The sequence below is a fragment of the Lichenostomus cassidix genome, chromosome 2 (genome assembly GCF_008360975.1).
Source record: "Lichenostomus cassidix isolate B80296 chromosome 2, HeHo_3.0, whole genome shotgun sequence".
Taxonomy (NCBI): Eukaryota; Metazoa; Chordata; class Aves; order Passeriformes; family Meliphagidae; genus Lichenostomus; species Lichenostomus cassidix.
The window spans coordinates 131,749,236-131,775,687 of record NC_139482.1 but is presented as its reverse complement, the minus strand read 5'-3'; the positions used below and the strand labels follow the sequence as shown (position 1 = coordinate 131,775,687).

Below are 26,452 nucleotides of genomic sequence, written 5' to 3'. Positions count from 1 at the left end.
ATTTGATTTTTCCAGACCCTTAATCAGTGGAGCAAAATGAGTAGATTAGCCAAATAATTGGTCAGCCTGTCCTTTGCCTCACAATACTTTGGGACATTGATGCCTGTTGCAGCATGGTGAGCCTCAAGTCATGTGCTCCAATACCTGGTCCAGGCTGGGTAAGCCCTTACGAGCAGATTGCAAGTCTCACGTTACACACAACACAGTCAACAAATACATTGTGAAATATAACCAATTCTGAAACAATATTGTCCAAGAAATAGTTTTAGTAATGACTACAAGCTGTCACAAGGGTGAATGTGGCAAGCTAAGATGTTGTTTAGCTATGGGAGGTAAAGACAAGAATGCATCTGAATTTAGGGCAACAAAGTGGGGACACTTCTGAGAAAACCAGGCTGTTGAGGAGAGAGGAAGAATATTGCATAGTAACATGAAAACATTCAAAACTACAGCTTCTGGCAGAGTGGCAGTTTATAAATCCAAGAGGAACAAGGAAAAGGAGGAGTAGAAGACTGTAAAGAAGTAGGAGCAAGGGGAAAATGGGAAAGTTGGAGTTGCAGAAGGACAGAGAAACAAAGAGATTCAGTAAGGAACATGCAATGACTGTGACAGAGTAATGTAACCAAGATGATAATACAGAGCAATACAGGACAGGGAAGCAAGCAGGGCTCAGGCACTGCCCTGGCTGCTCTGCTGTGGGGAAGCATGTCGTTACCAAGTGAGAGAGTCCCATGTAACCCAGAGTGGCACTTCTTACAGTTGCTTTCTCCATCATGTTTACAGGCAAAGTTTTTCTATTTTCTCTTAGCCAAGAGAGGTAACCAGAACATGGGAACACAGGTGGGGTTCAGCTGGACCAGCTGGCAGATCTGCATTGGACTGACACTATTGCACACACAAGGTGGAGAACAGCAAAACAAACATGTGCAAGATAAAGTAACTGTGCCATGATTCTCACGGTGCCCCTGTCCACAGAGACCAGGAATTCCTCTTGAACAGTCTGAAAGGAAAAGGCAACCTTCTGCCAGGCTCTAATAGAAGTTATCAAAGCCCCAGATTTTGAATATTTGTCTTAAAATCTAAGTTTGTTGTGGAAAGAAAATTTGGTAGCTCAGGAACTACAGGAATATTTTCACACATCAAAAACCCCATAAATCTATTTAAAAAGAGAAAAAGATTAAAGGCCTGCATTGAAATTCTACTGCCTTAGGCTGTAGGAGCACTCTGTCTTTTCCCTTTGTTGCCATGGGTGTGAAGTAGGGCTGAACATTGCAAAAGGAGATGGTACAGAAGGTTGGAAGCTGAAGACTTTTGCTTTGATGGAAAATGCATGAGACCCCTCAAATTCCTTCATTCAATATTTAGCAAAATAAACTGTAATAGTAAACAGTGTAGTCAAAGACTCTACTTTTAAAATATTGAAATCCCATAATGTACCTTAAATTAGACATATGCCATTTTAATGAATCCATCAGCATTCTGTTATACCATTGGGACATGCTAATCTCTTCAGGCTCTTCAGTGAGAAGCTGGACACATGCTTGGCACCACCTGAATCTCTAGGGAGTACGGGAAGCACAGCATAGTAATTATGGGCAGTATTAAAAATTTCCTTGGTAGTATGAGTCCACGAGACCATTCAGAGACCAAACACTTCAGTTCAAACTCAAATGATACAGCAAAGGCTCCATGAGAGCTTTACCCCGGCAGTTATTCGAAAGCAGCTCGAGGTCGCTCTCTAGAGGTGAAAAACACAGATTTCATTTCTGCAGATGATGCAACCAAAGCAACTCGTCAGGGAGACGTGAGAGCACAAACCCGGCCAGAGTTAGACAGGAGACATTCTTGATGAGCCTACAGAGGACAAAAGCTAAACCCTCCACATCTTCAGAAAGGTGGCACTGAGGCCAAAAATGGGCGATCAGCCCTTCAACAGCGTGCATGATAGCACTGCTCTTTGTAACTCTTTAGCATAAAAGTGCTGCTGTCTGTTCAAAGCTAGCTCTCCAGCAACTCCTTCTGCCTGTCGTGGTTTCTCCTGTAGTTTTCCTGTTGGTTCTGTCCAATGCAGGACTGTCCAAAAGTATCCACCCAGCTGCAGCTTCCCAGGTCCCACCACCACCATCATCTCACCCAGTGTCTCAGGGAAATACAGCATTGCAGCAACTTGCTTACAGACTCAAAAGAACCTCGGGAAAACCACATTCAACTCAGTGAAGTTTCAGAAATTCAAATATTACACTTGTATTTCCCCAGAGCCTACAAAATGTGAGCTTCTTGGTGAAGCACAAACCCCAGACCTTTGCAAGAGGAAACATTCATGATTTAGTCTATCAGTGATCCTTCCCATTAATGCCACAGTACAGAGAGTGACAGAGTTCATTTGTTTACACTGAAGCAACATTAAATTATTCCAGGCAGGGATCCTATCCCCATGAAGTGAAGCGTGATACCATTTCCCTCTGACTCATCTCACCAATTGTGCTCTTAAAGATATTTAAGTCACTATAAGATAAACTACACACTGTCTGCCTGGAAACAAATACTAAGCTGCTGGCAAATATTAGAGTCTTTCACTCCAAAAATCCAGTCCTGGTTGGGTGGAAGATAAAAACTGCAATTGTTGAGAGAAGTGACGGAGAACAATTCAAACCTCCCTTCTGCAGTGGGAATTCTGCCAGAAAACCACAATTAAAGTACAAAGATATCTGGGAAGAAGTTACTTTCTAAACACTTCTGCTCAGAAATCAGTCACTGTCTGCAACCTCTTTGAATTAATATAGAGGTTTAAATGCTGAGCATTTCAAAATATCATATATTAAAAAAACAAACCAAACCAAAGATCCCACATCTGCTGGTCACTTTGCATTGCCATACCTAAGAGCTATATTCCTTACAACAAAAATAGCCCCAGAAAACAAGTGCTTGAATACTGCAGAGGCCCTCACTACCCCCTGCTCAAGAAAATAATTAATCTCACGAGCATCTTATCAATGTTTATGAGTAACTGATAGAAGGGTGTAAAGAGGGAGCCTGGCTTCTCAGCAGTGCCCAATGGGCACAAACAGAGATATATCATGTCCTGTCTAAACATAACAGTTTTGCTACTTGGGTATGTGAACATGAGGGAAGATTGCTGAGAGGGTTGTGAAGTATCGAGTCTTGGAGATTTTCAACCCCTTACTGGACACAGTCCTGAGAAATCTGTTCTTCCTGACCTTGCTTGAGCAGGGAGGACTAGATGATGGTCTTCAGCAATGCCTGCCAACCTCAACTACTGCCAGGCTGTGGTGTGTCTCCTCAGTGCTGAGGTGAAGGGACTAATCACCCTCTTCAACCCACTGGCAATGTTCTTTCTAAGGTATGCTGTTAGCCTTCTCCCCTACAAGGGCACATTTCTGCCTCATGCTCAGCTTTTCCAAAAGGAGTCCTAAGTCCTTTTTCTGCAAAAATGCTTCCCAACCAGCCGGCCACCAGTTTGTACTGGTATGCAGCCAATCCGGTATTCTTCCACAGAGGGGGAACTTGACATTTCCCTCTGTTGAACTTCATGAAGTTACCATGTTCCTACTTCTGCAGTGCATTGAAGGCCTCTGAACAGGGACCATGTGGCATATGAGCCTCTCCTCTCAGTTCTGTGTTACCAGCAAACTTGGTGAAGGTGCACTGTCCTATCATCCAGGTCATTAATAAAAATGTTAAAAAATACTGGCCCCACTATTGAACCCTGGGGTACATCAGTAATAACTAGTGGCTTCTGCGTGGACTTTGTGCCACTGATTACGAGCCTTTGATCCCATAAATTCACCTGATTTTCAGTCCACCTCCCCATGCATTTACCTAGTCTGTACTCCATCAGTTCACCAACACTACAGGAGACATCATCAAGGGCCTTACTGAAGCCACGATAAAGAATCATCCACTGCTCTCCTCCTGTCCACTGAGCTAATCATCTCATTGCAGAAGCCTATCAGGTTGGTAAGGCACAAATCCGCACTTACTACCTTTAATCACCTTCCTGTCCTTGGCACAGTTTGCTCCTTCATCCTTGCCAGAGATCAAGGTCAGGCTGCCCAGACAGTAATTCCCCAGATCTTCTTCTTGCCCTTCTTCAAGGTAGGGTGCTGCTTGCTTTTTTCCATCAACTTCGTGGTGGTTCATCTTCCCTAAAGTTCACTGAAATCCTCTCCTGCTGTGACCTCAGCTATGAGGTCAGTATGATATCCCCCATACTCCTTCCTGTTCAATAATGAGTTACTAGGTCTGCTTAACTGCCCCTTCTACAAGCTCCTGGCTACCACATTCCCTCTGCTTCTCCCCAGTTCTCTGCTCATTCTTCTTCCCAGTCCTGGTGATCCTGGAACTCACTGCAGGTATTGCTTTCTCACACAATTTCATTGCTAAGTTGTATTTGTCAGCTTTCAAATGGCATCCATCAGTATTTCAAGATCCATGTTAAATTTACTACAAGACTAATACATTGCTGTTTTAGATACTTCTGCTGTGCAGCAGCTGTCTCCCCTTCTCAGACTTTGATTAGAGACATGTAAATTGTGACAATCTAGTTATGTCTGCTTTTCCTATTAGGACATAAATCATCTGTTGTTACTTAATTACAAGAAAAATACTCCTCACATTCCAGAGTATACTATGTTTTTCATTTCTTACACAAATTACTCTCTAACCTAATCACTTGGCATTCTTCTTGGAAACAATATGAAAAATTTCCATTTCTGTAGAGTTTTAACCTTGTTTCATTTGCCAGAAATCTTTGAAGAACCACAGAAATACAATAAACTGTAAAATGACGTGGTTTTGGTTCTAGCCTTTCCCTATAAATCAGATCTAACACAGACTTGACTACCTCTCTTCACCACCAGAAAAGCCCAATAATATCCAGACACCAGGTATTCCATGGGTGGTCACTAACATCTAATACTCTGCAATTTTCCCTTCTTTGTAAACAGCAATTGAGTCTACTCAGCTACGGGTAATGCCAGACTAGATACAATATTGAAAGGAAATGCACTGCAGGTATTTATTTCCCTGCAGCCCACAGAGGAGAGCAGAGTGGAGCAGGAACTGTCCTGCAGCCTAATTAGAGGTCCATGCCAGAGCATATATCCACATTGTAGCTCCTGGAAGACCCAAATCAGACCAGGTGGACATGCCCTGAAAGAAATGTGACTCACAGAGGATCTGTGCTAGACTAGGTTTTCTCTGAAGGACTGCAGCCTGTGGAAGGAGCCATGCTGGAGGACAGGAAACGTTAAGGAGGAAGGTAAATCTGAGAGGAACTATTATGAACATATGATCATAACCCCTATTCCCCATCCCTCTATGCTGCTGGACAGAAAGACAGACGCTAGGAGTAAAGGAGTGAAGCTGGGCCTCAGGAAAAAATAAAGTGGATAGGGTGTTTCACTTTTTGTCTGCTTCTCACAAACCTAATTTTCTTTAACTGGGAATAAACTTCTGCAACTCCCATCTTCCCCAGGTCTAGCTGGTTTTGCCTGTGACAGTAAATGGTAAGCAACCTCTATGTCTTTATCTCAACTCAGAAGCTTTTTCACCTTGTGTTCTCCCCTGTTCCATTAAACAGGGGAAGTGAGAGAGCAGCTGGTAGGTATCTGGCCACCAGCCCAGATCAACCCACCACAGCCTCCAGTGAAAACTTCCCACATTCAAACTTGCATCCTTTGCCTCTCCTTATTGCCATGTATCTCTGAGAAGTGCTCAGGCACATCAGAAGGCTCCATCTTCTCTGCATCCTCTGTTCAGGCAGCTGTAAATATCAGTAAAATCTACTCTTTGCTTTCCCCATATCTTCCCCTGCATGGAGAGACACGATTCTCCCAGTCACAGTGTCACATGCTCCACCTTCCTCACAAGGCTGGGTAGCTTCCACTTCCACTGGAGAAGTACCACTTCTCCATTGTGGTACGCCATTCCTTGTATTATAAAGCCCAGACATGACTTTACAACTGCCAAATACTGGGGAAGGACGGCTACCCTCTCACTAACAGCCATACCAGGAGATGGCTGACCACAAGCACAACTAGTTTCCCATGAGCAATCCCAGCTCCTTCTGTGCAGTGCTGCTTCCTAGCTAGTGCACCCCCAGCCCATACTGGGACAGAAGAGTTATTCTTCCCCTGGTGCTGGAGTTGGCAATTCTCTTGGCTGAAGCCCATGCAGTGCCTGTCAGCCCATTTCTCCAGCATTTCCCCATCTCTCTATTTTGCAGCATATTGTCTGCTTCGCTCACTTTGGATGGAGGTGTCATTTTATTGTTCACCTGCCCTTTGCTTCCATTCATTTCAGAAGGATCTCAGGCCCATTGAGCAGGCACCAGTATCTTGAACAGGGCCAAATAAACAGCAAAGCAGTTCATACAGTACTTACTGGAAGCCTAAGCCTTTATCCACACTTGTCTGTAGAAAGGCTTTGAAAACAAAATCAAAAGAGAACTAAGGTGAAAAACAGATAACAGTTTAGCCTGATTCCTTCTGTGATTAGGGAGGCAGGACAAGAAAATGGTCTTTACCTTTGAACAGTGTATGAGTTATAGTGAGCTCAGAACCAAGATGACAATCTTTGTGTGCAGCAGTAACAAAAGCCAGTGGAAGAGGAAGAGCTGGGAGATAAAAGGGAAAATCCCTTCCACTTGGACACACACTTTAACAACCTGGACAACACAGTAAGCAGCTGTTATCGTCTGTAAGAAAACGAGAAACAGCATGGGAATGTGAGCACAATGGAATACTTGATCTCACTCTTTCCCTTTTTGTCCATAAAAATAAGAAGAAAAGCAAATATAAATTTACTTACAAATATTTTCATAGATGTCAAATCCCATCAAAATCAGTAGCTAGATGCAACTCTTGCATTCAAATGCTAGACTTCCCTTAATAATTAGAGATGTCAATGTCGGCTTACAGAGTTACAACTCCTCAAAGGTGCTAACCTATGATTAGAGGTCCCACAGCTGAAAGATCTATACTGCTTGGAGCCACAGCACTGATATTTTCAGTTAGAAACTCAATGAGAAAAGAATACACTGGTTACAGTACTTCAAATACTAATTTTGACAAATCAGCACTCCTCCAGTCTCACTCTTGAGTCAAGTCAGTTTTAAACATACTGCATAGTAGCATATGTAGCTACTCAAACAGGTAGAATACTTGTATATAGGTGCCACTGAAATAAACAACTCCTCTCTATACACATTAAAAGGAAACCATCATATTCCCTGTGTGGTAGAAGAGATGTCACCAAAACAAGTGAGCATTTAATAGCATGGTATTCAAAGTCATAAAATAGTCTCAAGCTTCAACTGATTGAAAAGAAAAAGGAATAATCAAAAAATCCCAGCTCAGCCTAGATTGTTAGCACCCCAGCTTGCCACCATCTTCCCAGTACCTGTCTCACATCTTTTCTTTAGAGTCACAAAGATATAAACATGCAAAACATTCACACATAGGTGTGGTGGCCAAACAATATACTTGGGCATTTCTGCACCAAGCAAAATTAACTCCTGCATCTCTTAGAAGTACTTGTGCTGAAGCCAATTGCATTTCTGTACCAGTGCATGCAGGATGCAGCACTGTTAAAGACTTCATACATTGCCTCAGTTTAGACACAAGTATCTGCAATTTTATGCGATACAAGAAAGTGACACGTTTGCACAGGTATATTTATTTTTCCCTGCGTTTACAGTGCATCAATTGTAATTTTAAACCATTCAGAAAGCACGATTTCATACCAATTTTACATACTTTACATCACAGTTCAACAACGTTAACACAGTTGTATCTACTAAATCAAATTAACAAAATGGCCATGAACATTTACACTAGTCTTCTGTAAACAAGTTTTTTTTATAAACAATGGTAAATGGAATTAACACAGACCACCATATGAAAGAGGGATAAGCTTTTCCTTAAATAAATCACTCTGTTTATAAATACTTCAATTCTCTCAATATACATATACAGACATAGTCGATTAAAAGCTGATTACCTACACTGTTCTTTAAAAAGAAGATGTCTAGAGATGGACCACAGTGTGTTCAATTCACCTAACATAAGAAGCAAGCATATGATTAGTAGAATGTTAAAAGTATTACTGTACTTCAACCTCACTTCTGTTTGTTTACATCAACACTGAGAAGATTGTCATGTTAGGGAACTTTTACTTAAATTCCAGCAAATTACAATCGATCTTGTAGTACACATATGGGTAGTACTCCTGTTGGCTGAGGTTTAAGCCTGGAATATCCATAGTTGCCTGCAAATAAAGTTGTGAAAGTAGTTATACTCTTACAATTCAGACTCCTATTCAGAAGTAGATAATACATTAATATGTTTTAGAAGCAAATAGGCCAGGTAAGACTTCAAGCCTAAATTTTCACATTCAAGTGACTGTTTAAACAACAAATAAAGTTAGAACTTTGACAAATGACTAACACTATTTTTCAAAATTAAATACAAAGTGCTTTTTCAAAATCTAAGTAGTTCTGTATCAATAATTCATATCCATTGCTATAGCAAACACACCATCATTACAACACCTATGTTTTACTACATCTAAGCACTGTCAGTTTCTGATAAGAATGTCAAAGGAAGTTATGCTGAATGATCCAGGAAGTTACATGAAGTTCAGCATCTTTAATTTGCACCTAAGCTGTCTCACATCCTCTTTCCACAAAAAAGCCTGGAAACACATTACATTCAATATAATGTTAAGAATATTTTTTAATTCAGCTAAACTCATGGTATCTTTAGTTAATCTCTAACTACGAAAATCACTGGTTCTCAGTACAAAACTAATTAGTAGAATAAGCCTCCCAACAAACCAGTTTTAAACATGAAAATGAGATCTCTACAGATGGAAAGGCTGATTCCATTTTGACAATGATTCAGCCTTCTTCAGCAGAGGACTACTATGCTAACTTGCAGTCTGTATCTTTCCATCAGTAGTAGCAAAGAATACAGTAAGAAATCACATGTGACTTTTAAACCAGATGGCTCTTCAAATGTATTGGTTGCAACTTTAAACACCATCTGCCTTGCAAAAGTGTAAAATAGAAGCAGCATTTTTGTAAGGAGACAAAATTGTCTGTACTAGGAGAAAACGAAGAATATGCACAGGTATAGCTTTTTAATATTGCCAATAGACTTTTTGCTTGTTTAAACAGATTAAATCTGGTATTGAAGGGGAGGAGCACTTACAAAAATACTTACATCAATGATAGCTGCTGCACTGCTGTCAAGATGTTTATATAAGTCATACAGAACCTCCCTCAGTTTCTTCATTGTTTTCTTATTAGGCTGAAGTAGCATTGCCTGGAAGTTAACTGGCAAACCATACCTGAGGAAGGCAAAGTAGAAAACTATGGAAATGCTGAAATAAACCTTCTTTCATATTTCAAAACAGAATTTTATTTTGAGAAAGAATCCTATTTCTGAAGAGGAACTTCTGCCTATTTCCATTTTTGCAAAATCATTCCATATCTACATTCATAAGGCATCAAAAAAGTAGAACTACAAGTTTAAAATAACAAAACAGAAACTTAAATACTTTTAAAATAATTCTAAATCCTTGAGTATTTAGTATAATTCTCAGTGTTACCTGAACTCTCAGACTAAATTTTGAACACTCCATTAGTTTACTTTGCTTATGCCACTTGGTGGACAATGTAGTCTCTACTTAATCCTTCTTTCTAGGAGCGTGGAAACAGTTGCCAACATTCCAATCAAGTTCAGCTTTCTTCTTTACTCACGTTTTGTCTCCAAAATAAGTCCATGGTAGCATAAATACAAGTTAAAGTGATTTGTTTTCTTTTTCTCCTCTGTTATTCTCCTTTATGACAACTTCGCAAAAAGGCTAAAAAACCACCACCTTTCCCTCTGCTGACTATGGTAGGAACCTCTAAGACTATAAAAAAAAAGGTTCTTCCTTTGCAGAACAACTACAGCTGCTCTTGACTAGTAACTACACTTGTGGATAGTCATGAAGAAAAAAAGCAGAGAAATTTTCTAGTTAGGATATTGAGTGGTTTAATATTGAAAAGTTTAGATGACAAGTCTTGAAAGTCTTTAGACTACAGAAGCCCTGGTCTTAAAGAAAAAGCATAAATTTCATTATGCCAAACTATGTTACTGAAAGCCCAAATACTTTTTATTTTGAACTATTCCTATTTCCCACTTGAATAGAATATCTAGTTAATTCTTGTTACAAGTAGCTCACAAAGTAAGCTAAAAATCAGCAAATATGTCTTCCTGCTACTTACAGAGTATCTGTAACTTCTAAAGCACTAGTGAAAAGACTATCCAAGGGGAAGATACACCACTATCTACCTCAAATATTTCACAAGTGGCAACAAGAGCTATTGCTACCAGCTATTCTTACTGCCCTACTTCTTGTTTTCTCCTTACCAGAAGGGCAGCATTCACATGCCTCAGCTGGTAAATCCAAGCTAGATGTAAATTCTTACCAAGTCTAGGAAGAAAATCACTATTCAAATCTGCCTCATTACCTTAAAACAGATTCAACAAAAACACGTAATGCTTTCACATGAATCCATGCAATGAAAGCTTCACTGAAATTAACTTTCAGCCACCGAACCAGAGGCCCCTGTGAAAGAGAAGAGGGAAAAAAAATTAGGCTTTTCAAACATCAGAAAAAGATTCAGCCCATTATGCATGTTTGAGCAGCTACTCAGTATCTGTACCATGATAATAAAGACAAGTTAAAGACAGAGTTCACTATGGACATAATGGCTCAAGAGTGTTTTGATACTAAGTAAAGAGAAATTTAATGAGACTTCCCATTGTCTCTTCAGTTCCCCATCTCAACTGTCATGAGCTAACTATATTAAAGATTATTTTAGTATATTTGATTATGTAATTCAAACACTTGTCCATTTCCAGACTTCAAACATCATCAGCTGCAATACCAGTCCTTGGTTCAATGCAATGAGGAGCACTCAGGCTGCAGGAAATTCAATTATCCCAGAGCACATTAGCTGGGTGGCAGGCTGGCTACATCATGTCATCCTTACAATGTTTTCTCCGAATCACAACTTCATGAAACTTTTAGGTAGCAATAACAAGTTTTAGATGTCTTACATTTCTAAAGTGACCAGTTTATAAAGACTTACAAACTGTTTCTTCTTGTCAGTTGACAGTCTATTCATTTCTTCTTTATCAGCTTTCATTTCTTCTTCATTGTACTGGAAGTCACGGACCAAAAATCTGCATTTGGAAGTGAATAAAATCAAAAGTGCCTATCTAGAGATCCTTCAAAGCATGAGAGACAGAATGCACACAAAATAAGCCTTACTTATATTCTCTGGCTTTGTGCTTGAAGTCATCCACTGCCTTCCTGAACAAGGTAACATTACAAAGGTAACTGTCTTGGTCCTCAAAGAGTACACTACACAGAAAGAAAACAAACCAAGTGTCAGAATTAATAAGGTTCAAGACAGCACAGATCAGTCATACAGCATCACAAGTTGTACTTTATTGCTACAAGGCAAGGACATAAATGTAAGTAATTACACAGGATTTAGTTCCCAAATTAAGCACCTCATACAAAATACAACTCACTGCTCTTAAAAAAAAATCTTCATGTAGACTTTATCCTCCATGTGGTTACAAGATTGCTAAAGTGGTTTAAAGTCCTCAGTCTTGCCCATCACAGCACCAACCACCAGCTTGATAACAACCCAGAGACAAGCTACCTTTCTTTGCAACAACAAAACCACCTACACTTCAGGTTCTTCATTCTTTAGCAGCTTTCAAAGAGTACATACAACTTGCTTCAAGTCCTCTGAATACAGATCTAAAGCTTACAGACCAGCAGTCAGTATTTGTTTCTTATCTCCACCAAGCCACAGCTTGAAGCTGAATATATCTGACCAGAACTAGATTAACTTTTCAATTATCTTACTCTTCTCACATAAGTTTGATAACTTTGTTAACCCTAGAGTTCATTTGAATATTTACCCAATTATCTAATCAGATTTGATCAGATAAAGACATAAAGCTAGACATTTTGACAAGTTTTTGACCAATCTTTAAAATTCAAAGCCACTCTAGATAAAGAGTACTCCTAAAACACAACACGTGAATATGAGATTTAGCGTTTCACAACTTACTTGCTGGAACGTGGTACAACCATCTCTGCTAGTGTTTCATACTGCTTAACCCAGTCATTATAATTTAACCTAGAGAATACACAGGTTATGTTTAGACTTTTAGCACTGAACGAAATCTGATATTAATGGATCAAGGGTTTTTTTTAAAAAGGTAAAGACATTTAATCATCACATCTTCCAACTCAGGTGTAGTTGCCAGAAATACTCAAGACTCAAGAAACATTCTAGTCTCCTCATGCTGTTTTTATAATTATTGATAAATAAACTATAGCAATAGCAAAAGTAACATATTTTCAGTCTTCGCATCAGTTTAAAAGTGTAACATTCTTTAAATCAAAGAACTATTTAATTAAATCATTCATCATTAAGTACAGATCTCAGGGGACCAACTGTTGAGGTTGATCAGAAATTCCTCATGCAACTCTGCTCTTTTGAGTTACTAATAGGAGTACTTTTTCCACAATTATAAACAGGTTCCCAAGAGTCCTACACTTGCCTTAGTGTAAAAATACATTAAGCTTAGAGCCTGTGTCACTCCATATTTTATTAAGGACTGGGAATTTTAGAAGCCCTGCCTTTCTGTAGTCAGTTATGAAGAGATTCCATTCTTTCAACATCAAAAACAAGTCAAAGGAAAAGAAAACTAAGAGCTGAGATATACTAAACACCTGCTTTATGCTAAAGCCACTGCAGAGCTGTTTTTCCTTCACCAGAGTTTGACATGTGACAGACTCTAATGTTTCCTGTGATAAAGAGAGCCAGTGGGCTTTTCTTAAGTTAGAACCTTTCTTCAGTCCCAGCTTCAGAAAGACAGTCTAGGGCCATTTTCTTATTTTACAAGAGTTTTGGGGGCATCTGTATCCCCACTTTTCTTGGCCAGGGCAAAATATGGTGTGTTGTTTAAACATTTCAAATAAGAATAGCCTGTTCCTCTGGCAAGCATTCGACATGGCATAAGCAGGGTTCCACTGGCAGAGACTTAGTTAAGTTTAAAAAAAAAAAAAAAAAATCAAGTGTTCAGTCAATCTGAAAACGTGCAGAGCAAAGCAGTAAAGAGTTCACTTAATTCATTAAGTGGTGAAAGTTGGTATACTCCTAACCAGGATAATTTTATGATTAAGCCTTCTAATGTAAAACAAGTCATGTTTTTACTCAGCACTTATTTTTATAAGGATACCATCTGGAACATGACTAGTCATAGCAAACACTGGATAAGAGACATAAATCAAATCTCCAGTTTCTTCAAGAAATTCATGAGCACTCAGCAGTCCTTAAGAAGAGCTTTTGTGAACAAAGGAATGCAGACACAGAGGCTCATTTGTCTCTCCTGAGCATCTAAACATTTCTGTTTGCTCATCCAGGAAAGCCCCAAGTAAATTCAGATGACATTCTTACAGTATTATAGGGTTGTAAGATCTATCATTTGATTTCTATTTCTTATTGTATTCTGCTCTTAGGATGAATAAACTTACTTTGGTACAATCACTAATAACGTGACCAAATATTCTGAATCAAGTACAAAGTCCTCTTTCTTTACAATATCAGCAAGACTTCTGGTTAGCAAGCTTCCCCTGCAGAGAAACAAAGACAGCCAGAACAATTACATGTTTAAGAATTGAATTTGTCTGGATAGCAGTTTCCAGTGCTTGATAATACAGCATTCTCAAAAATACATTTTACCTACACAATTGCTATTTGCAGAGCAAACAAAATGTCCTTATATGTGTTTTATGTTTCACTGTCCAAAGTCACTGAAAGTTTTATCAGTAGCTCCACTGCTGTGCATCATTTCCATATTCCAAATACGTCACACGTTTAAGTGCCCTATTTCCCTTTTTAAAAGTTATTTAAAACCACATTTTAAACCACCATTAAAACCATTAACTGTGGGTTCTAGTATATGGAGCCTCAGAGTTATAAATAACCTAATACAGACCTACATACAGAACATCAATAAAAACTTAAAGCAGTATATTTCCTCATATTCATAAAAGACCAAGAATGTACATAGATTTAATGGGGTTCAGCTGACAAACTGCCATGACTTAGCACAGAACTTATGGCTCACTCCTAAAACAGCTTGTCACATACTGTCATTGGCATGACCCATGATTCTGAATCAGCCAGCAGGCTTGTGCCATTCACTGTAATGGCAGGGATCACACAAATTAATCAACCACATTTGTACAGGACAACTACTGTACCTCAACTGTATCTCAGATAATCATCACATGTACGTGACAAGACAACACGCAGTCCTTGTTTAATTTATTATCTGCGTGTACACAACAGCTGCCTCTGCTGGTAAATTCTGAGGGAAGAAAACCAGTTAAGTTGGAGTGAAGGAAAGATTTCCTTGTTTAGACAAGACACCTAAGCAGAAGCATTACACACCAGAAACAGCAAGCTCCTCTCAAAAGTTCCAGAATTTATGCTATTTGTACATGGGTTTGTGATTTCTTAACTTTTCAGTCACAAGTAAGTCAACACCAACCAGTCAGCCAGTAATAAACTTCCTTTTATGACAGCTGCTCTTCAAAATTGATAAACATCTCAAAAATACATTAAGCTTAGAGCCGGTATCACTCCACATTTCATTAAGTTTTTGTGCTTAGATAATGTCCTGTGCTACATTAGCAAAAAATAATACAACTTACGCATTCTTTCTTTCCAAATTCTGAAGATTCCCTTTCAGGTTATTGTATGCCGAGGCTCTTGCTTTTAGATCATTGTCAATCTGGTTTACTCCCTAAAAATAAAAAGAAAGGGAACTGTCTAAAGAACTAGAACAGAACTTATGTTCAGCTTGCCACTGCTGCTCAAATAATTGTGGAGGATGGATTTGAGAAGGATGGCTTAATTAGCATGATTACCAAAAATTATTCATTTCCAGCTAGATAACTTGGCAGTAAGTGGAAGAACAAAAAACAAATGAAGCACTTCAGTACAGCTTAAACAGCCAACCATACTCTTATTAGTGTGCACCCATTACAAGGAAGTGTTTTAAAATCAATGTACTCAGTAACAGCTGGGTCACTGAAAAAACGTGGCACAGTGTCAGTGTGGCATTATAATGCTGCCTACTGCCTCCTCACTGTAGTATGGAGGTACAAGCATATTAAAACTCCCAGAGACAAGTTACTGAACACATTCAAGGGACTCTCCCTTTATACAGATTTAGACCACTGACAAAACATTTTGTTTGCATAAAACACTTCAGCTTGGAGATGCCAATATGATTTGTTTCCACAAAATAAATCTTAAAGCAAGGTCGCTTAATTAAATAGTGACCTTGTTTATGGTAACACCTAAGTTGGCTTGACTGTAGCAGGATGTCATCAAAAGCCTGAACATTCTGGTAGTTTCTGGCAGAGAATCTGGAAACACATTAACAGCTTGCACTATTCAGATACAGCAGTGCTTTAGACAAAATACTCTGAAAATGACAAAATTAAACCGATGAGTACTTAAGGCTATTTATATCCTTTGACTGATACAGCCTTTAGCAAAGCATGCAGAACATTTCAGTATGTGTCACACAAGGCATATACCTTCACAAATTTTTTATACTACAAGAAGTAACGCTAACACCTTTTTTTTCACAGCTAGAAGACAGCATTAGGGGGAAAAATTAATCAGAAGATATTAAGCTAGCACCTTTGTGCATTTCAGCGTTTCCCCAGACTAACAATCTTCCCCTCTTTCCCAAGCATCAAGACTTGCAACAACAGTCTAACTATGCACTACTTGATGACAAAACCCAAGAAACATCAATACCAAACACTGCTTTTACAAACCAATTCCATTCACCATTTCCTAATTGGCAATACTCTAATTGCTCTCATTTGTAGAGTCAGTAGTCTTTTAAAAGATGACTGCTTAGACAAAAACCTGTTACTGCTGCATTTACTGGAGTTTACTGTAAACAACAACCATTTTGCTTTCTATTGAATATTAGAGATGCAGAACTACAAACCTCAATATAACAGAGATCTTGAAAATAATTTTTTATAAAATTGCCAAATGAAGCAACAATACAAACTTCCTTTTGGGAGCAGAATTGGTGAATAACTCACAAAGGTCACTGCAAAAGGAGGCATTCATGGTATTGCTAAAGAAAGTGCCAATCTAACATAGGGAGCCTATTTCTACACAGAGCAATCCCAGTGTGTTGGGTCTGACTAAGGTAGAGCTCAAGCTCTCCCAGTGTTGTTCTTTGTACTAGTAGCTGGAATATTTAAACCATTTATGCAGTCATTGGCAATACACGAGTGTCTTCTTGTAGCCACACAACTGAGCTGCTGCACTTCAGTGGATGCCTGGGCTGCTGAAAAGGTTGGACTAAGGCACTAAGAATATCAAGGTTGTCTCCTTGTATAAGTTTGATGACTAATTTCAAATTCAAAGAATGATTTGATTAAGTGACGGCTCTCACATAGCACAGATGCCATCTCCAAAGTCTTCTGTGACAGTGGGGTTCACAAAGCTTCTGAAAGTTAAAATCTGAAAAAACTTGATGAATAGTTTCAGCAGATTTCATTTTATTTTAAAGGTTTCCAACACTGCTGTAATTTCTTCTCAACTGACAAACTCCCCCCTGCAATTGCCATTACTCATTTTGGCAGACATCAGAATCTGCAGCCTTAGTGACTGAGGATGATATAAAACCATACAGGAAAAGTACTCTCACATGATTTGACAAGCTTTTCAAATTATTTAACATCAACATATCAAGAGGCTTCACAGATTTTAATTAATGTAGATCTATCAATTTTCCTGTATCTTTACTTTGGCATGTGATTAACATGAAGATTTTATCTTTGTCAGGACTCTCTTTGCCTTGGGACAGAACTGCTTCAAATCCCATGATACAATCTCCTAGGGGTTATTTTTAGAAAAACATGAGGCATCTTCAGTTATCTTCCTTCTTTGCTTTATGGACATACATCTGTGGCTCACAGTTGAAAACATTTTATAAACTATTTGAAAGCTGATTTATGGCATAGGTGTCCCTGAACCTGTCCCTATAGAATACAAGTATTGCTAAACACAAAGAGAAATGGAAACTCTCAACAGGATTACTCAGGCTGAACTCCAGCAGACCTGTTTCTCTGCATTTACTATCCAACCTAATAGCTCAATGAGGTCCCTAGAGTAGATAAGGAATGTAAGACAGTTAAAGTTCAGGTTCTGGAGTACAACTTTGTTGCAAGCAGATTATTTAACTAGCAAACTCCAGGACACAATAACATGCACTGAATCCCTGATAATTTTCAATAAGAGGTATATCTCTTCATGCCCTTTGTTTCTTTTTCAACAAATTTAATTGCTGCAAAAAGTACTGTACTATGACAGCTGTAAAAAGTTCAATGCTTCATTTTGATATCTCCTTCTGAAGAAGCAAATACATACTAAAGTAGTGTCAGACACTAAGATTATTATTTTATATCTGTGAAATATTTTTAATGTGCAAATCTTCAGAGCCATAAGACAGCCAGTCATCCTTCAACAAAAGGCCACACTGCAGATGTTTTCCAGGAACATTTACTAAATATAATTAGTGAAATCAATTTAAGACACAGTGATGGTTCCAAAGAAAATATCAAAAATGAAAGTGCTAATTGCATTCTCAGTCAGCTTTGTACCATATATTAAAATTTTGTAATCTCTGCAAAACGATTAATGTAATAGTTTCAGAAATCTGCAGCTATAGCAAAGCACAAGTCTGCCAGCACTTACCCCCATCCCAACCCCATTATAATCCCTACATATCCATCACCAAAGACTATCTCTATAGGTACCCAGAAGAGCTGCTTCTTTTTTCCAGGTTATGTATTTCCATTTAGTGACACAGGCAGTTCCAAGAGCCAGTCTGCACATTACAGAAAACAGGGAAGGGAAAAAACCTGAAGAGGCTGGGAAGATATTAAAGAAAGGGCTTCTTACAGAGAACTCTCACCCTGTCTGAATCAGTCAGTCACTGCTGAGGACCCTGTCTAGGCTCACAAGCAAGTACAAAGCAAATGAAATCCTCCATGTATGAAACACTTTGCCAAAGCAAAGATGACGAAAACACACGACAACTCTCAAACGAGCTGTCTTGACATCTAACAATGAAGGCTTATTTCTCCCTTCACAACTGAGTGCCACAGCTTTCAGAATGTAAGTTCGTTCCCTGGTTCACTGCTAACAGCCCACAAGGTTTAAGAACATCAGACAAATAATATGCTAGTACAGCAATTAAATTTAAACATCATTTGCTGGCTACTTATTTGTTAACTCAGTGATCCTAGGAAACCAAAATCAGCAAAGACAGCATGATGGCCTTCAGGGAGCACTCTGCAAATCCTATCCACACCCTAATGGATTTCTTTGGTTACTAACTGCTACAAGGTTCACTACTATTATTAGCTGGCTAAAACAGACAAATAGCTTCGCAAGCAAGTTTTGTGCATAAATATCTCAAGTTCAGATAGGGAAGTTTTATAAAACAAATGACCTTACCTTTGCAATAATTTCTGAAATATTCTTCAAGGATTGCTTGATTGGGTATTTGGCCATATCCCACTGGAACCGTGTTATATAGGTGACCAAGTCAACTAAAATTGTAAGGAACTTTGGTGAGACAGACAATAAAAAGACTAATGTCTTATATTCCATGTAGAAGTGCTGTAACAGAAGAGAACTGTAACAGACTGTGGACCTTCTCACGTGTAGACCCTGTTGCTTAAGAAATTTGAAAATAAACAAGTTGTAAATTATCCATGACCTCTGCCTTCAGATATTAGTTTCTCTACCTCTGTAGACCCTAAATTATTTTTACTACCAAGTCAAGCATGGTTAGAGAACAACAGATGAGAGCAACTATTTTTTGCTGTGTGTGAAAAGTGGGTGGGAAGAGGGAAGGTTATGATGGCAAAAAAGGCAGCAATGACCATGTGGCTCACCTGAAGTGACTGTTTTGTAAAGTTGTCTATGAAAGACACTACTCCAAGCCCTTATCCACTCATATTAGCCACTCTTTCATCAATACAAGCTGTATTAAATTCTATTAAATGGCTTCAAAAATAAAATACTGCTTCAGAGAAAAGTGCAGCTCTTTACTGAAATAAATGCACACTGGCTCCCCCAAGTCCTTCTCAGCAGGGCTGCTCTTGATCCATTCATCTCCCACCTGTACTGATTCTGAGGGTTGCCCTGACCCAGGTGCAGCCCCCCTTGCACTTGACTTCCTTGTACTTCAGTAAGTTTCAGGATCATTGCCCTCCCTTCTACATTTTTAGGATACATTAGGATATCATGGTTAACACTTTACCTCCATTAGCCAGAAGATTCTCCTGAACTTTATCTTTACTGTCTTCTAGAACATCAGCCATATACTGGGCCACCTTCTTTACAACACTGAAAAATGAAAGATAAAGATATATTGGAAAAAAAAAACCCAACAAAAAAACCAAACCTGCCATTTGAGAAACACCATTCATAAAACTGATTTTAAATTGCCTGAGACGGGATCAAAAGTGACTCATTTAAACAAGGACAATGATGACTGCTCTACATGCAAGCTTTCCAAGAGCACAAGCGGGGCTCAGTATCTGAAGGACACCAACTTCTCAGAAGTATTCCACAACTTTAAATTTAAAATGGTTTCTAGTGTTGCTACTCATCACTTCTCAACAAGGTGAGAAGCTCCCTCACTTGGTGTTGACTTCAAGTGCAATGTCACTATATTGCAAAACCTTTTTTGAAGTCTACTATACTTTCAAAATTCTAACCCGTTTCTAGAAATATTGTGAGGCAGAAATCATCCGTAATCCAAACCAAACACAAGGCAACCCTGACAATGCTATCTGACACTCAAGACCTGCCTTCCTAACTGGAAAAGCCATGTATAAGATTATTCACGTGTGCCAGGCCAAATAGTTTCCTTCTCTATTGAAAAGTATCTACTTAAGAGTCTCTCCTTGAAACAGAGGATGGTTCCATGAATTCTGGTTATGTGAAAGTTTGCTACTTTTGCTCAAAATCACTTTCAAAAGGCCATTAGTTCCTTCAAAATGAATAGGTTTTGCATTTTAATATTAATATTGTTAAAGCATTTCTATGGACTATGAAATAACTAGTCACTTTCTCCAAGTGTGTAAACAGTACTCCTGCTAAAAGAACAAGCTTTTATTTCACTTCATCACCACTTCCTGCAGTTGTCAAGCTCAGTTCTTAACAATTCTCCAGGACTTAGCAGCATACAGCACTACCATAGGGAGAACCATCCTTCATCAATGCATAATGTCCCATTATTCCATAAGAAGTTCAGATTGTTTTTCTTTTTTCAAGAACAGATGCTGTGAAAACCAGCATCTTAACTTTCTGACATCTTAGCTTGCTGACTGCCTGCAGAGGACCACCACGATACAAAAAATGCTGAGAATAACCTGTGCATTATTAGGACTCAGCAAACCATCACATTATTATTCCAATACTTCACATGCTAGTAAAAATAAACTGTTACCTCTCCACAAACGCATCCAGTTTAGCCAGCTCATCTGACAAACCAACCAAAACATCCAGTGTGCCAACCTAGAAGCAAAGATCAAAATGCATCAGCAGATGTATATCAACATAGAAAGATAAAACCAATTAATAATAAAAGCTGTATCTCCCCCACAAGTAGCTCTGCAGAACTACATAAAATGCTGGACTCTTAAGATTTCAGACATCTTGACTTATCAAAGTCATACTGTGTTTCATTTGTTCAAGATACCACCCATAAAGCACCACAGGATCATATCTAATTCACTAGTTTGGTTCATAGTTTCAGTCCTGCAATCCAGCCAACCAAAACATGTTAAAACAATGTCCACACTACGAATTGCCTGTATTTTTCATAATGCAGTTCCTCCAGCATTTAATTTACTACTTTAGATCAAATGCGAAATTTCACTGATTAGGAATCTCAGCACTGGAGGCAACCCAGACATTGAAAATTGCAATGACACAAGAGTACTGCAGCAGTCAGACCAACAAGAGTCTGGACTTTTTACATCTGGGGTAATAGAATACCCAGCTTGTATACAAGCTTTCACTCTCTCTTCCCTTCTCCTCCAGAAAACACTTTCTTCCCTAATTTCATGTATCTAGAGTACACTTTTCTTGGTGAAATATTACAGGGCATAAATGAATCTCCTGTCTAGCCAAGATGCTATTAACATTTAACGTATTTGTAGTGTAGCATCTATTTTCTATATATCTGACCACTCAAATGCACATTATTCCTTTTCTGCTTAGCCTTGTAGCAGAAAGGAGCAGAATCACTTAAGAAATACCACAACTAAAGCACTTTCCATGACAATCTTTTTATGGCCCACAAGTAGAATAACGAAGCTCGTGTTTTAGCTACTCACTTACAAGCCTCAGGACAAGAAAGTCTCTAAGCAATAAGACTGCTGTTCAGTGGAGACTAAACCATTGTTTCAATGAGTTTTAACTAAAGGATCTCACTCCTTAAACAGTTTCACCAGGTCCACAGAAGCCAGACTATATCCCACAGTATATAAGGTATATTCAGCTTCTGCCCCTTTTAGGAAGCAGAGTAGAAGCAAAACCAATCACTTCTAACCCTAATGGGCCCTGGCAGTTTTCAAGGCTAACTCTTCGAAATGCTGTAGGAACCCTACAGTTTGAAAGCCAGCCTGACTCATGTCCAAGGATCTCCTGGGAGGAGACAGACATTTTTTCTAATCCCTATTCTAATTCAGGACAGTCCAAATGTGAATACAAGTTATGGCAGTTGGAAGATCTTCTTAAAAGGCACACTGAAGCACTTTGTGCCCTGGGCTCACTCCTTAGCAGACACAGGAAAATGACACATTATGCCACGCGAATTTGATCCACTCTGTAGACAAAGACCAGTGGCATTTTTTCCTCATTTTTATAAGCTTTGATGAGCTTTCACTACTGAGCTCAAAATTCTTGTTCAAGAAACATTCTGGCATCAGGATAGACCTTTTCTTAACAAATACCCTGGCTCATAACTTTTCCATATCCCAATGATGGCATTAAACCGAGAAAAACTACTTTTTCAGATTTTGTTCCTATTTGCTTCCACTGGATTAGTTCAGACAGTTTTCTTCCCATTTTCCACAACACATTGGCAGGTCACACTGGAATGCTCAGCCAGAGATAAACCCCTACTCTAACAGAAGAATGTTACTTCTGGATGAAGAAATGGCAGAGCAGCTGTTTGATCAACTCCTGTATTTCAAATTGAGCCTTTCCACTGTATCTCAGACAAAAAGGAGCAGACAATTCAGAAGGAAAAAAAACACAAAAACAACGAACCAACACAAAAAAACCCCAACCAAAAAAAAAAAAAAAAACCAAACAGAACAGTCAAAGGAAACTCTCAATACTCAGATCTTAAGTTTCCATTTTTCTTCTCCAACTAACTGCTACCACTATGAAATCCAGACTACCATCCTTGGAAAAACTGCTTTATTAGCTGAAAGAACACAGGTGGCTGAACCTTCAAAACTTACGGAGTGAACAACTAACTTAGAAGCTCAGAAAAAAAGATAACTGTTGTCTAAATTATTTCTTAGATCCACATATAAGCATCGAAAGAAGTCAGCTGTTCTCCCTAAAATGTCTGCAACTTTTAATCTAGAGAAACAAAGATGATGCAAAGCAAACACGCTTCTTAGGACATGACACGAGGTTTACATACCTTCAAGTCCGGAATATTGAACTTTGAATTAGTAGAAAGATTGTTATTTTTTGTAGTTGCTGCATGTAGCTTCTCCCATGTCTGTTGACAGGTTTTTTCCCCAGGAGCAGAAATCAGCCAAAACTCGGTCATTTTTATGCCTTTATCTCGATGTTTTCTGCTTCTGAAGATAAATGCAAGATGCTAGTAGAAGGGAAGCAAGGGAAAGAAGAAAAAAATATCTACCATTAGTACAGCAGTCAAAGCTTTGCCTGAAGAAAAGCATCTCATTCCACATATTTATCTCATGCACGTATTACTAAAGTACAGGTCCAGTCACTGTAAGAGATTTTACCAGGACTATCATGTGGTTTCAAATTCATTTTTTCCTATCTCCCAAATCACATTTACACAGTGGGAAAGTCTTTTTAATCTGCCCATCCCATATGTTAACATGGGCTGAGTTTGCAACATTAGCACGTTTCAACTGTAATTTCACATAAAAATAACAAGCAAACAATCTAACTGAAAATAAATCAAATAAAACAAGACCCAAATTATATTTTCACAGCTATATACATTTTCCAATGTCTGTACAACAGACAACTTTTTCTGAACACATAAGAGAAAAAAAAAGAAAAAACAAACAAATTTCAACTCTGACATCTTTTCCAATCACTTTTCAGATTAGAACAGTGTTTTAAAATAAGTAAATGCCTGAAATTATTTAAATGCAATAAAATCTAGTTTATTCTTTCAAGGAAAGAAGGTTCTCCTGGCAGCTAAAAATTTCAACAAAAAGGACAGCACTTTCTAGTCTTGAGATCTCTCTTATCACTGCAGACCATCAATAAGGTTACACATACTGGCATTAGTCAAGAAAGTGTGGGTACTAAATACAAATGATGTTGTTTTACTTTGCAGACAAGCTCGGGAAGTTAAGAGTATGTATGTTCTTCTGTCACTAAGAAACAGAAGTAGCTGGTTACGAGTTACTGGATTTTTTAATAAGGGAGTGAAGAACAAAATGGAAGTGTACCTTGACAGAAAATAAATGTCAAATTCTGATACCTGCAATGTCTTCTGTAGCAGCTTCAAATGAGTAGAGACTAACCTACATTTCATGAGCATGGATTACAGCATTCAATTTTTTTGAGGGAGAACAAATCAAACATTGTATTTGTTAGAACTAGTACGTGGTAGCAAACTTTGCCCAAAACAACACACACAGGTCCTTCACCTGTGTTTTCATTCTAGGGGTAGCAAGTTATTAAGGGTGTTTAAATTCCAGGCAAGCTAAAGAAAGGCCTGATTGCTGGTTCTTTTGCTCAGCTACTCAGGAAGCCTAAAGCTGAAGTTTACCAGCTGTCAACTTACTATCATGAAGCACAGCCTGGCATAGCAGCCATCCCCCTTGGACTTAAGGGACCTTGTCTACAGCAGATGATGACAGCCAGTTATTGAGGCCCTTGCTACCCCACACTCCATCACGTCTGACACTGCACCACCAGGCAGGTACAGGTATTTGGGAAGTCAGAGCATTTACAAGACCAGACACACACAACATCAGTTATCACTATGCTATGGGGCTTCTTTCCTTAGCACCAACTGGACTATCTCACATAACGCGTTTCCACAGGAGATCTACTAATTATCAATAATTTGGAACAAAACAAAATTTCCTCTTATTCAGACTACTTCCTTAACATATGCCAAACTTGGTGCACAAGAGGTTTTCCTACACTCCACTGAACTCTGCCCCTGTAAAAGGCATAGCCAAATTTACAGTAAACTTCACCTACTCAGGGAGGCAGTGCTATAGCTGTCACACACACAATCAAAGTGTTTAAGCTTTAAATTTTGTCTGGATTTGACTAGACTAGGACAAGAAAAATCTGTGGAATAAATGTTGGATAAACAAACTAGTTTAGGTTGTGGCAGCAGCAATTTGCAAATATCTACATTAAGGACAGAAGAGCAGCCATAACACAGAAATCCAGAATCCTACCCAGTAAGACACAAGGAACATTGCATTCTCATGTTTTCCACAAACATCAATACTCTCTAAAGAGTAAGTATAAAATTTCCAGAAGTGGCACAGGTGGAACAGTTGTAGCTCCTAGGAATCACTAAGTCACTGGCCTTCTCTTCCCTTCCTCCCTCACCATTTTTTGTCTGCATAGTTGGTTTTCCTGAAGCTCTGTTCCATTTCTAATAGCCATAGGAAGGAACATAATTTCCCATCTCAGGTAAAATGGAGGTACTACCAAATACACACACGGGAACAAAACGCCTTGTAGAAGAGTTTTAAGTCTTTTACGTGAGGGGGCTTGAAATCAAAACAATGGAGAATACCAAACAAGAAGTGAAAAAAGGAGAAGTGCTACAGAATGGTTAGGAAAACAGATCCAAATGCTGGTCAGACAAAAAATACATTCAGACCCACTGCAGAATGAAAGCCATGAAATTCAAAGAAGAGAACCAAAGGACAAAACAGGAAATACCAAGTGTTAAAAATAAAACCTAGAATAAGCAACAAGAATGGACAACTGTTGTTCACACCATGTACCTCTATGACCTGCACTTTTTTGTAATTACACTGCTTCATCCCTATGCTATTAGGGAAAATGGATTTCCAAAGAAAAATCTTTCATGCAGGATACTACGGGCTAAAATAAAACCTATGAACAACTGTTTTCAGGGCTGTACCTGGAAAAACATACAGTGACGTCAAAACAGAATCTCAACTAAGGCATTTTGCATCGCATTTTTCAAAAACAACATGGCAAGGAGCAGGGGACAATTGCTTCTATTTAGCTCAACAGGAAAGCTCAATGTACTGATGTGACTTAGCACTAAGTCCCCAAAGTGTCACTACTTCAAGCTCGCTTTCAGAAATCACTTCTGGCGCTTGGCCTTCGCGTTTCATAAACAGAAGCGGCCACAACGAGGAAGCCGGGGGGATTTCACAACGGGGAATCTCCACGCTCGTGCGGAGGCGATCTGGGGCTGACAGCGAGAGCGGGGGGCGCTGCCCTCGCTCCCCACGGAGCCGCTGACCTGGATCACAGGGATTACATGTCAGCTCCCACAGCCCGCCAGCCGCCGGCTCGGGGCTCCCCGGGCCGCGCTGTCACTTGGCCCTCCCCGAGGTAAACACCCCGCAGCGGCAGAGATGCGGCCTGGCGGCGCCGAGGCCTCCAGAGCCCCTGGGAGCCGCGGGACCGCCGGGCCCGGCCGGCGCTGCCCTTCACGGCAGGCCCTGCGCGGCCCGGCGCCGGGGGAGGCCGGGGCGCTGCGGTAGCCCCCCGGGTAACCTAGACACTCGTCCTTCCCTCCTTCTTTCCCTCTTTCCCTCCTTCCCTCGCTGCCTTCCCCGGCCCGCTCCCCGGCCCGCTCCCCGGCCCGCTCCCCGGCCCGCCCCGCCGTTACCGTCACAGCTCCATCCCCGGCGCCGCCGCTCGCTCACCCGCCGGCGGGTCACGTGACCCGCGGTCAGCTGACGCCGCCGCAGCGCCGGGCGCGAGGGGCGGGAGGAGGTGCTGTGACGCATGGCGCAGTGACTGACGGGCACGCTGAGGCCGCGG

The 26,452-nt window shown here is 39.6% G+C and overlaps 1 protein-coding gene across 1 annotated transcript; it reads right to left on the bottom strand.

Moving 5' to 3' along the window:
- Nucleotides 1-7,678: 7,678 nt before the first annotated feature.
- ATP6V1C1 (ATPase H+ transporting V1 subunit C1) lies at nucleotides 7,679-26,429 on the bottom strand. The gene is made up of 13 exons (XM_085053361.1): nucleotides 26,298-26,429; nucleotides 22,887-23,069; nucleotides 20,673-20,740; nucleotides 19,479-19,564; nucleotides 18,668-18,762; nucleotides 14,821-14,912; nucleotides 13,636-13,734; nucleotides 12,164-12,232; nucleotides 11,347-11,439; nucleotides 11,165-11,258; nucleotides 10,541-10,638; nucleotides 9,246-9,372; nucleotides 7,679-8,289 (listed from the first exon to the last, which is right to left on the bottom strand). Exons 2-13 carry the CDS (start codon nucleotides 23,016-23,018, stop codon nucleotides 8,194-8,196), a joined length of 1,149 nt encoding a protein of 382 aa, XP_084909487.1. The 5' UTR covers nucleotides 23,019-23,069; nucleotides 26,298-26,429; the 3' UTR covers nucleotides 7,679-8,193.
- Between the last annotated feature and the right edge of the window lie 23 nt (nucleotides 26,430-26,452).